At 37.9% G+C, this 16353-nt stretch overlaps 1 protein-coding gene and 1 long non-coding RNA gene across 2 annotated transcripts in view; one reads left to right on the top strand and one right to left on the bottom strand.

The window, feature by feature from the left end:
- The window catches only part of LOC134657854 (sister chromatid cohesion protein PDS5 homolog B), a 42208-nt gene extending 26853 nt beyond the window's left edge, over nt 1–15355 (bottom strand). The window contains exons 1-2 of the mRNA XM_063513432.1: nt 15111–15355; nt 10049–10138 (exon numbers count right to left, since the gene is read on the bottom strand). Coding sequence (XP_063369502.1) covers nt 10049–10129 — 81 coding nt within the window. The 5' untranslated portion in view covers nt 10130–10138; nt 15111–15355. The remainder of the gene's footprint in view (nt 1–10048; nt 10139–15110) is intronic.
- LOC134657881 (uncharacterized) lies at nt 42–6551 on the top strand. Its single transcript, XR_010097649.1, has 4 exons — nt 42–588; nt 1184–1281; nt 2499–2675; nt 3673–6551. It is a non-coding gene; the product is annotated as an uncharacterized LOC134657881 (long non-coding RNA).
- Nucleotides 15356–16353: the final 998 nt, after the last annotated feature.

Here is a 16353-nt window from a genome sequence, read left to right as displayed (position 1 = left end):
TATTCGCAATCGATTGATTATGCTTGTACCTACATTGGACGCGATTCTACGTGCACATCGCCTAAATAGCCTAAAATTAAAATGTCTAAGTTTTAATCATATTTTAGACGGCGGATTTAACAAGTGCTATTCCAGAACGTCAAGCTGACTAAATTTAGCCAGATTTTAGACGGATTCTAAAATTTCTAAGTTGAATTGAGTGTGTTGCCACTTTAAAAAAATAAGTGAACGAATGAATGAATGATATCTGTATAAAAACTGTAAAATCGTATTTTCTTTTGGGTGAAATATGATAATTTAATGAATTTTATTCCATTACATATATTTAACACTAGTGTACACACCTTAGACCACTAAAACGTTACTTTTTAATTATGTAATTAAAAATAATTAATCAAATTTTAATAGGCAACATTTAAAAAAATCTGCTGTCAAGTACGAAGAAGTTTGTAAACTTGTTTGTATTCCAATTTGTTTGGTTTTGTTTGTGGAAAACGTGGAAAATGTCGGTGTCGCGAAAGCGGAGCAATAAAACGCAACAGGAGGTGCTCGTAGAGCATCTCCATGCTAACTTGATGTTAGCAAGAGGTAAGCATGTTTATTTACTAATATGATGTGACATAAGGTGAAAACAATTTGAGATGAAGAAATGAATTCCTCTTTTCTTCATCTCAAATTGTGTCTCGAGTTCGTTCTAGCCGTCGACTCTAGAGCCGTTACCGGCGTTCTGCGTTCGTGTTCCATGGGACCTGAATGTAACGCCAACGCAGAACTCCGGTTACCACTTTCGAGAATGGAGAAGTTTAGGTACCGTACAAATATCGCCACAGCACCGTAACGACAACGCCTTACCGCATCCACTGCGCTGAAACTGAAGCTGCTAAAATAATCAGACCCACGAAAACAGCTGCAAATTCTGTTGTAAGAGCCTTGGAAGATCAACTTACTATAATTTGTAGGAGTAGGCAAGACCAATATGTATATCAAATTATTGGAAATGTTACTTGTGTAGTGATGGACACCTTTGCACCTGGTACAAATCCCACTGGTCTATTTGACTAGGCTTATATTGGTTTAGTTGTAATGTTAATGATAATGACCTTGTTATAATCAACTACCTGTGTCATGAAGTTTTTTTTTTATTGTATGTATTTGTGTATGGGTAAAATGTGTATCTTTTCAGGAAATACGGCTAGCCCCAAAGTGGCAGCATTTTAGGCGGCCCTAACTGTTACTCTTAATAGTCACGGATGTCGAAGGACAGTGGCGGAGTGGCAGAGTGTAAGTACTGTTGGAATCAAAATAAAATAAATAAATATTAGGGGATTTTTTTACACAAATCAATCTAGTCCCTGTCCCTAAGTAAGCTCAATAAGGCTTGTGTTATGGGTACTAGGTGATGATATATTTAATAGATATATACTTAAATACATAGAAAACTACCAAGTCTCAGGAACAAATGTTTCTGCTCACTACAGAAACAAATGCCCTTACCGGGATTCGAATCTTGGACCTCTAGCTTCATTAGCAGTGTCACTACCAACTAGGCTAAACAGGCCGAGCAGCCAATGGTTTTTCAATTTAAGCTTGATTTTAGCGTGCACCTAGGCACAAGTACATGTTACATGGGAGCAATATTAAATGTGTCAGTTGTCTTAAGGTCATGTGATAAATTGTATCGGCTTCTGAATAATATGAACAGATGAGAATTATCTCTCTAATGCTTCAAGATCCCACACAAGAGGGTTAGAGGTAGAACCAGTGTAAATAACAAAGCAAAGTTTAGTTTGTTTTACTATCTAAGACTATATCATGTTTTTGCAGCTGTTGGTACTCCTAAATATAAATAACAAATAAAAAATAAATTCTTTTGAATTTGTGTTTGAAGATATTAAATTATACTATTTGCCTATTAACATCTAGAGCCCAAAACACAAGCATCATGTGATGGGTAATTTAAATGAAGTGAAAAAGAAATGTTGGTTTATATTGGTAACGCTGGAACTTTCTTGAAGTTTGAAACTTGGCTGAATTCACCTTGCCTTATGAACATAGAGCTATATCCTCATTTTTATATAAAACAAAATTCTTGACTGAAATGAAGTTTTGTACATGCAATTGATTGATTTGCTATATTTTTTATTATACAATCTAAACATAAATATCAGGGGGTAAATCAAATTTAAAAATATGTATCTGTGTGCTCATAAGATCTTGCCATTAAGGCCATCGCATACTTTTTAATTAATTACATTCGCTAATTCCGCGTCAATATTTTCGATTAAGACTGTACACAAAGTTTCATAAAAATCTAGCATACTTATTGCCTATTGCTTAAAAATGAGAATGAAACTATGTTTGTATGGAGGGGAGAGGCGAGCTTATGGGGGATAATTTATTAACATAAAAAGGTTGCCTGAGTTCATATACTTCCAGAAGCACAGAAAACATTCTACATATTTCAAATTACATGTCGTAAAATTCCTTTATAATTGCAGATTTGGTCGCAGTGGACACAGAAGGTCAAATCTAAGTACAGAAAATACAGAGATCAAACGGAGGGCACTGGTGGAGGTCCTGCATTAGTCCGCCCACTGACAGACACAGAACTTAAGGTTTTGGAGGTCGTAGGAACAGCTGCAGTGGATGGATTTACCAATCTGGAGACTCCACTAGTAAGTCACCTTTTTTTAGGGTTCCGTACCCAAAGGGTAAAACGGGACCCTATTACTAAGACTTCGCTGTCCGTCCGTCCGTCCGTCCGTCCGTCCGTCCGTCCGTAGACAGTTGAAATTTTCACAGATTATGTACCTATTTCTGTTGCCGCTATAACAACAAATACTAAAAACAGAATAAAATAAAGATTTAAATGGGGCTCCCATACAACAAACGTGATTTTTGACCAAAGTTAAGCAACGTCGGGCGGGGTCAGTACTTGGATGGGTGACCGTTTTTTTTTTTTGCTTTTTTTGTTTTTTTTTTTGCATTGTGGTGCGGAACCCTTCGTGCGCGAGTCCGACTCGCACTTGTTTTAAATAATAAGATGTAGGTCCTGATTTTAACTTGGATTGTAGCACCTCAAATGGTTAATAAAGCTTAGGATCTTAGGATATACAATTATGATGGCAATAACCTCCACCTCTTGGTAGACTCAGTAAGGGTCAGCACCCATTTTATAACAAAAGAATGACATCCATCCACCCATCACCTACAGAACCTTAGGCTTCCCAACACTATACGCCAAATACATCCATCCGTTCTGGCACGATACGGTGCGCGCCTCTGGCGCAGCTAGTAATAGCCAGTTACGCGGGCGAAAACTGAATTAGTTTCACTTGTACGCGATTAAGTCCCAGTGGATAATTTTCATATTTTTTCTTATAAAGAAACTGTTAAGTGGCTTTTTGGATTTTCTACGAGATACATTCAGCCAAAGGTAAATTAAACATGTGTATCTGTGTAAGTGTGTGTCTGTCTGCGCCATCATAGCTCCTAAACGGATGAACAGATTTGAGTGTGGTTTTTTTTAATCGAAAGTCTTGATCGCGGAGATGGTTCTTAGCCATGTTTTTGAGACATTAAACTTTGAAATAAAAATGTCGAGGTTTTTCTACTTCTTTAAGTATACGAGTAAATAAAGTATAAATTTATGCACTTGTCACTTTGTTTTAGGTTGGTTCTGTTGAAATTTCAACACCGGCACCAGTTGATGAACAACCACCAGTTGCTGCCCAGCTGCCAATTGCTATCCAGCCATCAGTCGCTGACCACCCACCAGGTGCTGTCCAGCCACCAATTGCTGTCCAGCCATCATCTGCTGCTGTTCAACCTCCATCATCTTCAGCCCAATTGCGGAGTTCTCATAGGCCAGAACGTACTCTTCCTCGCTCATTTATTACCTCGTCGCAACGACGACAGCGGAAAAGACCTTCGCGGCCCAAACCAGCAGAATTACTGCAAGGGTCATTAGACCGGAATCATGAATTATTCCGGTCTACAATAACACAGGCAGCAGAGACCTTAGCCACTGCCATCAGAGTAGCAGGGGAGGCCATTTCCTCGGCTATTAGGAACCATGGTGGTTTACAGAACAATGATGGTGGTGGGCAGTCGGTAGAATATTTAGACGAAGATCTATTAGAGTAACAGTAAGAGCCATCCAATTTGTTGTTTCTTTAGTAAGTTAGCGATATTTATTGTTATTTTTTGTATGAAAATATTTGACCCCTCCCCTTATTCGGGCTTCTCTTCGCTCCAACTTTTCATACAAACAGTTCTTATTTGAAGACGAGCCAACAAGTCATTAAATGTTTGTACACATATTTCTAAAGGGAATATTCCTTTGCTTTGCTAGCTTTTGCTAAAATTGGAGGTTGTCAATCTACATATCTAAGCTTAATGATTTTTGTTCAAAATGTATTCTCCGTTTAGTTTGAAACAACATATCTTTACAAAATTTTGACAAACCACATGTACTCGTTTTTAGAATATATCTACAAATCTTTATTGACTTTGATGGTCTGTTTTCAATTGAGAACGACGTACTTTTACGTTCGTATGTAAAGTGAAGCGGAAAACTAGCGTTTACTTGCAAAACTAGTGACATTTTGATTTACCAACAACAAGCGGAATAGAGTTGCAATTTTGCAAGTACGGTCGACCAAATTGATTTCTGGGCCACTTCGTACCTTGTCACAGTGAAAATCAATTTGAAGCTGTTAGAGATCTCTTATTATTATCACTGTGACAACGTACGAAGTGGCCCAGAAATCAAATTTATCTATTTAAATTGTTATGTTTGAAACATTTTATCTATAAATGAAAATAGTAGGCCATTCTATTTTCTAAAATCATTATAGATTGCATGGAGCGGAATTTTAGTTGTCAGTTTGGGGTTCTTAGGAGGTAAACAACCTAAGAGTACCCGACCCTGAGAGGTCAGCTTGACCCCTAAATTCATGATGTAAGCTTGAAAAGCACAGAGCGCGGCACAGCGTCGTTGCGTGGCGGAGACGGTTTTTTGGTGAAGCCAACGCGGTCCGGGGGACGTCCTATCAAAAAATGAAGCAGTAATGACAGTCGATAGTTTCGGAAAGATCAAAAATGCAAAACCGCCTCCGCGCCGCACCGTGCCGCGCCTGCTCTGTGCGTTTCGACCTGTAGGCTGCAGTAATGATTTGTTAATACTTAGTAATTTTATTTTGTATATTGATAATTTGTTTTATTTGTAAGGAAGCGATATTTCATTTTAATTTTATTGTAATCTTTTCTTTTCAACGCTCTGTCAAATACAAATAGGTGGCACTCACACGCCATGACATCAAAATATCAAACACGTCGCAGTGACCGATATATCCGTCGTTGGCGTTGAACCGATGGTGCGGATATATACGTCGTTGGCGCCCAAATGGTTAAACTACAACCGTGGCAAACAAGCCCACGTGGACGATTCTGATTTCAAAAACAATCACGAGCGCGCTGCTTACCCTTTTTAACCCCCGACGCAAAAACGACGGGGTGTTATAAGTTTGACGTGTCTGTGTGCGTAAATGTGTATGTGTCCTTGTGGCATCGTAGCTCCCAAACGGATGATCCGATTTTAATGCGGTTTTTTTTTGTTTGAAAGGTATATCAGTCGAGAGTGTTCTTAGCTATGTTTGGTGGAAATCGGTTCAGGTCATCAGGTCGTTTGTTATTTTTGGTCGGGGGTTTTTTAAATTTTAAATTTAGGTTAGGTTATTGATATGAGAATTCGTTATATTGACAGCTAGAGACAAATGCAGGTACCCCAATCTCAAAACAACGTAGTTCCGGAAGCTCTGGAGACCCCTGGAAGTCTGTAATGTGTGCACTAGTGCCACTCGTAAATAACTGTGATTTAAATTTAACGTTAGATATTGAAACGAGGGGAGGCCTACGTCCAGCAGTGGACGTCCATCAGCTGATATGATGATGATGATTTAAATAACTAACCAACTCAGGAAAGTTGGTAAGCCCCTGACATTTTCATTTCAAAGAACAACATTTTCCTCAAAAACGGCTGGACCGATTTGATAATGATAAAACATGTCTAAGAACCATTGCTCTACAATACAGACATTTATTATTTTCCAGTTGCTTAAGCATTATTGAGAGGCTTGCTCAGATAAATATTTAAAATAATCTGTTTAGATATAAGTATTTGTACCTTACTACGTACATTTATGTTTGAAACCTTGGAAATGCTCATAATGAACTCGACGGTATAGACTGATAGCAGTACTTTTACCTATATACTGCTATCAGAATGAAATATCGCTCCGCAAATGGGTCTAAATTTCCCAAAAAAAACCTGTTTCCAGTATAGAATGTAGAACATTTTGTCAGCTTTCAAATATTTTTCTAGGCATATCCTAATAAGCGAAAAACAATAACTTGATTTGCCTTAAGGCTCATTTTAATTTACACAGAGATGGCAAGATTTATTTCAAAATATTACTTAAACTATAAGTTATGAAGGAATGTACCAAACTGTAATTGTAATAAGTAATAAAAGACTATGATAGTGTTAACTTTGTTTTTAATACATAAATATTAGAAAGCATTTTTTTACGCAAGTCGAACTAGTCTCATAGTAAGCTCAATGAGGCTTGTAGTGGGTACTAGACGATGATATATTATAGACATGTATACATAGAAAACATCCAAGTCTCAGGAACAAATGTTTTCTCTCCTCCAGCTTCATAGGCAGCGTCACTACCAACTAGGCTAAACAGGCCGACAAATCAAATAAAAAAAACAGTTGATGTTTTAATCAATTAAAAAATCTATTAATTAAAAATGCACGTCGTCCACGGGCTTCATTAAAAAAATTGACATCATTCTCTGGTTGTTGTGGGAGATCTTCAGGATCATTCTGTTCTTCATCATCCTCCTCTACTTCACTTAGATCTGTGATGTCTTCGTCACTCTCAGAATCGTCACTGCTGTCTGAATCATGATTAATTTCTAATTCATTAATCATATTATAAATTGTGCAGCATGATATTATAATTTTGGCAGCTTTTTCTGGACTGTAATGCAGCGTTCGGTGGCGATGAAGGCATCTAAATTTATTTTTTAATACTCCAAAGCACATCTCTATGACCCCTCTCGCCTGTGCATGGCACCTATTAAATCTTGCCTCTGGTGACTCGGCAACTGGGTCAGGATGAGGTGTCATCAGCCACGGCAGAAGTGGGTAGCCTTTGTCCCCAAGAAGCCACTCCATCGCTTGGTTCTGAAGATACTGCCCTTCGAGGTGCTGGTGCACATTGCTGCTCCTCCAAACAGCAGCATCATGGGTTGAACCCGGAAAGTTCGGGTTTACGCTAGTGATCCGACCTGTGGCATCGCACACCACTTGACAATTTATACTATAAAACCCTTTTCTGTTGTAGAAAATATTACCCGGGGCTATAGGGTGGTTATTTGGGGGTTTGTGTATAGGGATGTGACTCCCATCTACCGCACCCAATGTATATGGCATTCCAAAATTGTCCTGGAACTCCCGCATTGCCCTGTCTTTCTCCAGTCTGGTCACTGGGAATTTGATCCACTGTGGGGTCAACCTTTCTATAATAACAGGACACACATCTGCCAGACTGCGGCTTATTGTTGGCTGACTTTGAGCTAGTATATTAATTTCTCCCACAGCAGTCTGGTAGCTGCCATGGGCAAAAAAGTTCAGTGCACTTAGGACCTTTAAATGTGGTGGCACCGTCCCCGCTCGTAGCGCATCGCCTTCACACAGAGTGTCCACTACGTGACGGCCCATGGCCCGCGACAGCCTAAACAATTTACGGAACTTCCGCTCGGACCGGTCAAATGGGTTAGACCCGTCTCGCAACCTCTTCAAATACATTTTTTCACCCTCGCCCTCGCCATACTCCCTCTCTTCGGCCACCACAGCAGCTATGACGTATTCTTCATCCATTTCGAACAAGAAATTCTGCAAAACTTGACTTTTTTGTGTTATCGTATTTTAAACGGGACTATTTTATTCGCCGCTAAAATTAGTCAGTTTAGCTTGACGTTTCTATGTTTTTGTTTAAAAAAGACATGTACTGAATAGCATTTAAGCAGCTAAACCTAAATTGAATAGACCGCCTAAATTAAGAAACGTCAGATTCAAATTGGTGTTGTCATTTGATTATGACAGCTGCTCATAGAATAGCAAAGTGGTTTAGCGACGCCTAAATAAAATTAGGAGGTTTAGCGGCCGCCGTAGAATCGCGTCCATTGTTCATGCATAATTAATGTGTCATATGGCACATGTTAGCGATACTTAAATAGTCAGTTCAGTAGCTAAACGTCTGAATTTGCTGACTAGAAACTAAGATAAACAAATATGTAATACAATCAGGGGCCTTACCATGATGTCCTTATTGCGATTCTATTTAGGGCCTAAACTGAATTGCAATAAGGACATTATGGTAAGGCCCCTAAACCCTAAACATAGAGCAGTGGTCAACATTGTTACCTAGGACTTCGTGAAACTGACACATCTTGACCTAGAGGCGTTGAATCTTCTAGGCTCCCAATTTTGTATTTTTTCCGGCCAGTTGTTAAGAAATACCTCAGGGCTCGGAAACCGTTTAATTATTCAAACCGCTAAAGGATTTGGTTCCCGTTTGCGGTTACCGGTTAAAGAACTGTTCTATTGAGATACCAGTTTGTGCCAAATTTGTTCGTCTTTCCTTATTGTGAGACGATGAAATTTACCGGTTAAATTAAAGATATCGAAGCAGGATAAAACGAGAAGGTACTGCTATCTCTTTCACGTTATGGACACGAGTTTAACCGAGTCTCCGAGAGTCGATAGAAACCGGTACCTATTATATCTTTCCCGCGAAACACACAATTTGGTTCCCTCTTCTTACCGGTAAAGAAAGAGAACGAGTTTTTTTAGTTCGCGTTCAAACAATGAACCGGTTTTTAATGAACGAAATAATAAAACGGTTCTGGGACGATACCTATTAACAGATCTGGTACCGAGCCCTTCTAATATGAACTCTTTTATTCGTTTCGAAGAGAAACCAGAGTCCCTAATATGTACTCTTATTTACACGGTTATTGAGACTGTTTCGGAGTCTTCAGTCCTTTAACACATTCAGTGCCGAAAACCCGACTATCGGTTATGATTTCGTTCCCAGGCCGAACGACCCGATAGTCGGGATCGTGGTACTACAGCTCTATATGACGAAATTTTTGTGGCACGGCGCGGAAGTCTTGTTTGCCTGGGTGGCAATGAATGTGTTAAAAAAACCTAAAAATAATAAACTAATCAAATGACCACTACTAATCACTATAATACAACGACGAAGTGTCACAAGTCATGTGTCATTTCATAACCATAAAAATTCTTCTAGTTAAAGAATGGTGAGTATAAGCGATACATTATGAAGATATAATAGTATGTGGGTCACGCGGTAAAAATAGTACACGTTAAGCATTCTTTAATTTCACTCTCGTTTCAATATAACAGTGGTCATGTTTACAAACTGACATCGTAAATCTTCATAACGTCTGGGTGCCACGGCTCGTGGTAAGGCTTCTAAACCAGAGCGCCTACCGCGAACCACGTTCGACGTGTTGCCTCTCTATCGCACTTGTAAATTCGTACGTAAGTGTGACAGGGAGGTAACACTTCGAACGTGGTTCGCGGTAGGCCCTCAGATACGAGTATCATGGGTTCGAATACCGACTCATACAAACATAATTATGTTTCTAACTTTAAATATCTGCCATTGTGCTCTTCTGTGTAGGAAAACATCAGCAGCAAACTGGACTGATCGCAACTTTCCCCTTTTGGGTTAAAAGACACAGTCACTTTCATAAAAACTGGTGCCTGTGCCAGTTAAGGGCAACCCAGGTGCAAGTTGGACTCGCCCACCAAAATTGTTTCCAGTTCCGGTTCCGTACAAATTTAACTATTTTTTTACAAATGTACAGTTTTCAGATTTTTTCCTGTATTTGTAGACGATATTACTTGCCAAATTTCATAGTTTAATGTTTTAATTAAACCAACCTTAAGTCTCCGCACTAGCTCATCGGGTCCTAGGTCATCGGTGATAGGCCTGCAGCCTTGCGGGTACACTATTTCCGCCATACTGCCAATCTGGAAACAAATAATCCATAATAAAGTTTTTCCTGAAACACGGGTTCACCAAGAAAAAATATATAGAGTAGTGTACAGTCGCCATCAGATATATCGGAGCGGCCGAGGTGCTCAAAAATATCTGAACACGCACTCTAAAGCCTTGACAATAGAGGCGTGTTCAGATATTTGTGAGCGCCTTGACTACTCCGCGCAAATGGCACCACGAGAATACATAAAGAGTGGGAGATTGGTTACTGCCTGTTCTTTTTAGGGTTCCGTACCCAAAGGGTAAAAACGGGACCCTATTACTAAGACTCCGCTCTCCGCCCGTCCGTCCGTCCGTCCGTCCGTCTGTCACCAGGCTGTATCTCACGAACCGTGATAGCTAGACAGTTGAAATTTTCACAGATGATGTATTTCTGTTGCCGCTATAACAACAAATACTAAAAACAGAATAAAATAAAGATTTAAGTGGGGCTCCCATACAACAAACGTGATTTTTGACCGAAGTTAAGCAACGTCGGGCGGGGTCAGTACTTGGATGGGTGACCGTTTTTAGGGTTCCGTAGCCAAATGGCAAAAAACGGAACCCTTATAGATTCGTCATGTCTGTCTGTCTGTCTGTCCGTCTGTCCGTCTGTCTGTCCGTCCGTATGTCACAGCCACTTTTCTCCGAAACTATAAGAACTATACTGTTGAAACTTGGTAAGTAGATGTATTCTGTGAACCGCATTAAAACTTTCACACAAAAATAGAAAAAAAAAACAATAAATTTTGGGGTTCCCCATACTTCGAACTGAAACTCAAAAATTTTTTTTCAACAAACCTATACGTGTGGGGTATCTATGGATAGGTCTTCAAAAATGATATTGAGGTTTCTAATATCATTTTTTTCTAAACTGAATAGTTTGCGCGAGAGACACTTCCAAAGTGGTAAAATGTGTGTCCCCCCCCCCTGTAACTTCTAAAATAAGAGAATGATAAAACTAAAAAAAATATATGATGTACATTACCATGTAAACTTCCACCGAAAATTGGTTTGAACGAGATCTAGTAAGTAGTTTTTTTTTTATACGTCATAAATCGCCTAAATACGGAACCCTTCATGGGCGAGTCCGACTCGCACTTGGCCGCTTTTTTTGCTTGTTTTTTAGGGTTCCGTACCCAAAGGGTGAAAACGGGACCCTATTACTAAGACTCCGCTGTCCGTCCGTCCGTCCTTCCGTCCGCCCGTCCGTCCGTCCGTCCGTCCGTCCGTCTGTCACCAGGCTGTATCTCACGAACGATGATAGCTAGACAGTTGAAATTTTCACAGATGATGTATTTCTGTTGCCGCTATAACAACAAATACTAAAAACAGAATAAAACTAGTGGCTCTGTGAGCTGTAGACCTCGCGAGCATAGCTTATTGGAACCGTGCAACACAGCGCCACACAGCGGTTTGATCAATCAACAATACAAAGGTTTTAATTTATTTAAAAAAATACGAAGTTTAAGCGAAAAAAAAATACAAAAAGTTATGTCTTACTGGGGATCGGACCCAGACTTTCTGTGTGCAAACAAAAAAAGCGATGGTTTACAAAATGCGCCATGATAGTTCTTAGCTAAGCTGACGAAATTCGGCTACTCATTCTCGAGTACAAACTAAATATCTAAATACCGCCTAAACCAGCGATACAATTTTTCTGCATTTTTTGCCATTTACTATGTAAATATGTCTCAAAAAGAATATACTCTTATGATATCGATACGACTATTTGTTTAAGCGCGAGGTATCACAACTCCTCCATTTTTGAAAATTTCCAAAAACGCGATCGACAAAAAAAAATTATTTACTCATAGAATCTGGTCACAAAATTTCACAAGAATCGGTTGAGAATTGTGACCTGTAGAGGAGAACATCCGGACATACAAAAGCAAAATGCCCGAGTCAAAACGTAGACCTTCGCTTACGCTTCGGTCAATAAAGATTTAAGTGGGGCTCCCATACAACAAACGTGATTTTTGACCGAAGTTAAGCAACGTCGGGCGGGGTCAGTACTTGGATGGGTGACCGTTTTTTAGCTTGTTTTGCTCTATTTTTTGTTGATGGTGCGGAACCCTCCGTGCGCGAGTCCGACTCGCACTTGGCCAGTTTTTTTGCTTATTTTGCTCTATTTTTTGTCGATGGTGCGGAACCCTCCGTGCGCGAGTCCGACTCGCACTTGGCCGGTTTTTATACTGTTTTTACTGCGGACAACTTTTTGGTGATTTCAATGTGTCATAAACATATTTAATTACAGACACTAGAGAGTAATTTATCGTAATCAATAAAGGACCTTAATAAATTAAATAGATGTTAATATATACACATTACTGTAAACCTCATTGTCACATTCGACCCTGACCATGCTGTTTAAATAGTTATGTTATGCGTCTTGTAATATAACATACTTAAAACAATAATGAAAGGCGTTGAGCGTGTAAATTAGTAGCAATGTTATACCCACTGTAGAAAAATGTATGGTTTTACTTTAAACTTATTTCAGTTAAGTAAGTTAAAGTTAAGTCATAGAGAAAAATACATAGAGTGCTCACTCCATACATCAGTTTTAGTACCAAAAAGACTATTAGCATCTAGCATCGAGTAGCGGAACTATCAGTACTGCTACTTGACAATAGATGTAGCACTGACCGGAAAGTCTTATGCTGTTGAGATAAGACTTTCCGGTCGGTGCTACATCTATTGTCAAGTAGCAGTACTGATAGTTCCACTACTCGATGCTAGAAGTAGACACTGAAATTAATAGTCTGAACTGATGTATGGAGTGAGCACTCGTCTTACTATATTTCTCTACAATGGTTAAGTAGACAAAACTGTCAAATCAATAGAATCTTGACCCGGTTTACTATTTATAGCAAGGAAATTACAACATTATATAAAATTACTATTCTGCACCTTCAAGAGACTATGAGGTGGGTGGATCAACTATTTCTTGTTGTTATTCTGTCTGGCCAGCCAAGAGACAATAGTAGCATAGTTTGTTAGGAGACATTGTCCACCACCTTCTTCTGACACGCTTGGTAGACGACCCTCTGTGGAAACGGTTTATAAGTTTTACAAAAAAGCGTGTTTGGAGAGTTTAAATGCCTAAAAATCAGATTGTAACCCAGGGGAACGTAACCATGGCAACGAGTGACAAGAAAAAGTTGATTCACCCAGGTTTTAACTACCAAATACTACCCTGACTTCATTAGCTTCGAAATTGTTAGATAACAATATCATTTTTTTTTATTTTAATATCAGTGTCCCAATTAGTTGCAAACAGAGTATTGGCATACTTTTCCATAAATACAATATAAACCATCAGTTACATGGGCACAATAGTTATAATGCTCTTCTTTCCTTATAATACTGGCCCTTGATAAGGACTATTAATTGTAAATAGAAGTATATTTTATAAATGAGAATAACAATTTTAATTCTCATCTTGTTTTACCAGCAAACAACTCTTAATGATCTTAACTTCACCTTACTTTCCGTTGTCTTATACAAATTGTATGATTTACGATATCCACCCTTATCTTCTAATTTGTATGAAATTCTTGTGCATGGCAGGTTAAAGTACCTACACGATTAATATAAGCATTCATACTTTAACACATTCACTGCCAAGAACATGTATGTGTGTACATTTTGTACTGGAAACGGGGCTATTTTGATTGAGCTTAAAATTACATGGAATGACTGTACTTGTTAAGACCAACCAAGAGTCAAAGAGATGGCATTATGACCTGACTCGCCACTTAGTTTTGCAGCGAGTATAGAGTTGACTGATCAAAAAAATACCTTCCTTTTAATGTGTTATCTACACTTGTGTGTTTGGTCAAAGATGCTACTAAGATAAGATCTAACTATGCCACTTTTATATCACTGCAACCATTGTTCCGACTGAATGAGGAGTTTTGGCCGAAGGATGTCAAGTTTCGACAGTTCCACGGCCGGCTCCCTGACACAGCGGGGTTGCCAAGTGTATCGCAGCCATAGTGTGTGTTTTAGTTTTTAATATATATTGTATAATGTGTATGCTAGTTTTTAAGGTATTTCATTTTTCATTGTTGATCTATTGAATCTACCTATAACAATAGAAAGACTGAAAACTCCATTGTTATAATAATGCTTACCTATTTATTTATAAGCTATAATATTGCTGCTCTTATTTTATGAATTACTTTTTAAATTCTAATACTAAATTAGTTTTTTGCTAATGTCAGCGTGATGCCAAGATAGCATCATTCAAGCAATATAAATCTCATATGAAATGACTACAAAATATCATAATGTTAATCTTTGAAATAGCCATATTTTAGTATAAATGCAGCCTTTAACATGTGTTACTTGTATTTATTTTCAAACTGATTATACATCAACTTATAGTAGCATAGATAAGACTATAAGAATGCTATATTTTACTATAGATCAGTTGCCATCTTTCTTGCAATCCTCATATCAGGTTCAGTTTCTTTTTAGCTTTTAGCCAATAAACCTAAGTTTACATATTGATTCATTACAAAAAAAAAAGATTTATTCTATGTATTCTGTTAACCTAAATCATAACATCCGTGCACCGTGCACAACTTACCTATTGCCAAACAACCAAATCGGTCACATATCTCCAAAACGCTTACTCTTTCCACGCTCATACGAAAACATGAAATACGTAGTAACAAGAAACAGTCCAAAAACAGACATTACATTTAAATAACAGTATATTTCAAGCAAATCACTGTTTTGTGGAGCATAAACTACGTTTGTACACGATTCAGTCGTAACAACACCACAATCAAATTATGGCATATCAACATTTTTTTTTTCATACTAAGCAAACATCGGAACCATTTCGAGGTTAATCTGTGTGAAGTAGACAGAATAGCAACAAAATATACTTGATTTTTAGGAATACTTGTAATGAAACAATGATTTGCTACCGATAATGGCTAAAATACGTACGATAAGTCATAGACGTGGGTCCCGTTTCTCGTGTTTACAAAACCGCCACGGCACTAGCTATCAAACAAAACAATCACAGAACAAACATATTCCGTCCATTAGAACATCACTGAAGAACAAAACACACAGGGATTGTAATGTCCTATTGATCTAAATTCATAGAAAATTTGTATAATATTTTTTATATCAGTCCGTGTGGACGCCAAACTGCGGGAAAAACTACAGCGAAGTTAGCTACGATCGTGTTCGCATTTTCAAGGTCGTTCTACTATCTATGCTCAAATGACGTGTCTATGATTAGCTCATTGTCTATGATGATGTACGGATAAAAAGATCTTTTATATTATTATGTTGGCTATAAATAAATATACGCTGTAATATATAATTATTTTTAACCGACTTCAAAAGTTGAAATAAAATATGTATGGTTTTGTCATATTTATATACTCCTCTATTTTTCTTTTATTTTAAAGCGTATACTTACCCGTTGGTCCATTGTAACCGGGATTGGGATTCTGAAAAAAATCAGGGAACTTCTATGGCCATACGTTTCTTCTATGGTATTAAATGTATTTGTAAAATCAGTTTATTTAGTAAAAAATATGTACCTATATATTGTGCTTGAATAGGTCCCTCAATTAATAATGGCATAAGTTTCCCAACAAAGTCAAGCGGTTTTGCACGATTATTTACCTACCTACCTACTTAAAATTTTGTAATTTATCAAAACAGTATATTTATAATTTTATATGTATCATATTATTCTAAAGGAAGAAATGAAACTGAAATAAATAAGAAGTAATTTTAATTCTTAAGCATTAATTTAACAGTATTTTACTTATCATGCTTAAAATAAACTAAAACTTCAACAAAGTCATGTAAGTATGAGTACAGCTGTGAATTCAAGTATTGGGGTCTAAATTAGAATCCCCCAATATTGCAAGCTCAACAAATATCAATCGGTTGTCTTTACATTTACAAAAAATCCACTTTATCGGTCACATACATAATCAATCAGTATGAGAGATTTACAAACCCAGCAAGGAGGAATGGTAACGTGACACCACCGACGGCGGTCACTATTATAGTTACTTAATTAGTACTAGGTTAATGCAATTATTCCTCTTATAATTATATAGGTATCACTATAGTCTGAAAAACCAGATTCATTAATAAAAAAGTCGGCAAATTTGATAAATTGTAGGCACGAAGTTTCGGTCTCCCAAATAAAATTTGAATATCG

Source organism: Cydia amplana, chromosome 21 (assembly GCF_948474715.1).
Source record: "Cydia amplana chromosome 21, ilCydAmpl1.1, whole genome shotgun sequence".
In the NCBI taxonomy this organism is placed as follows: domain Eukaryota; kingdom Metazoa; phylum Arthropoda; class Insecta; order Lepidoptera; family Tortricidae; genus Cydia; species Cydia amplana.
This window is presented reverse-complemented; position numbering and strand designations above follow the sequence as displayed.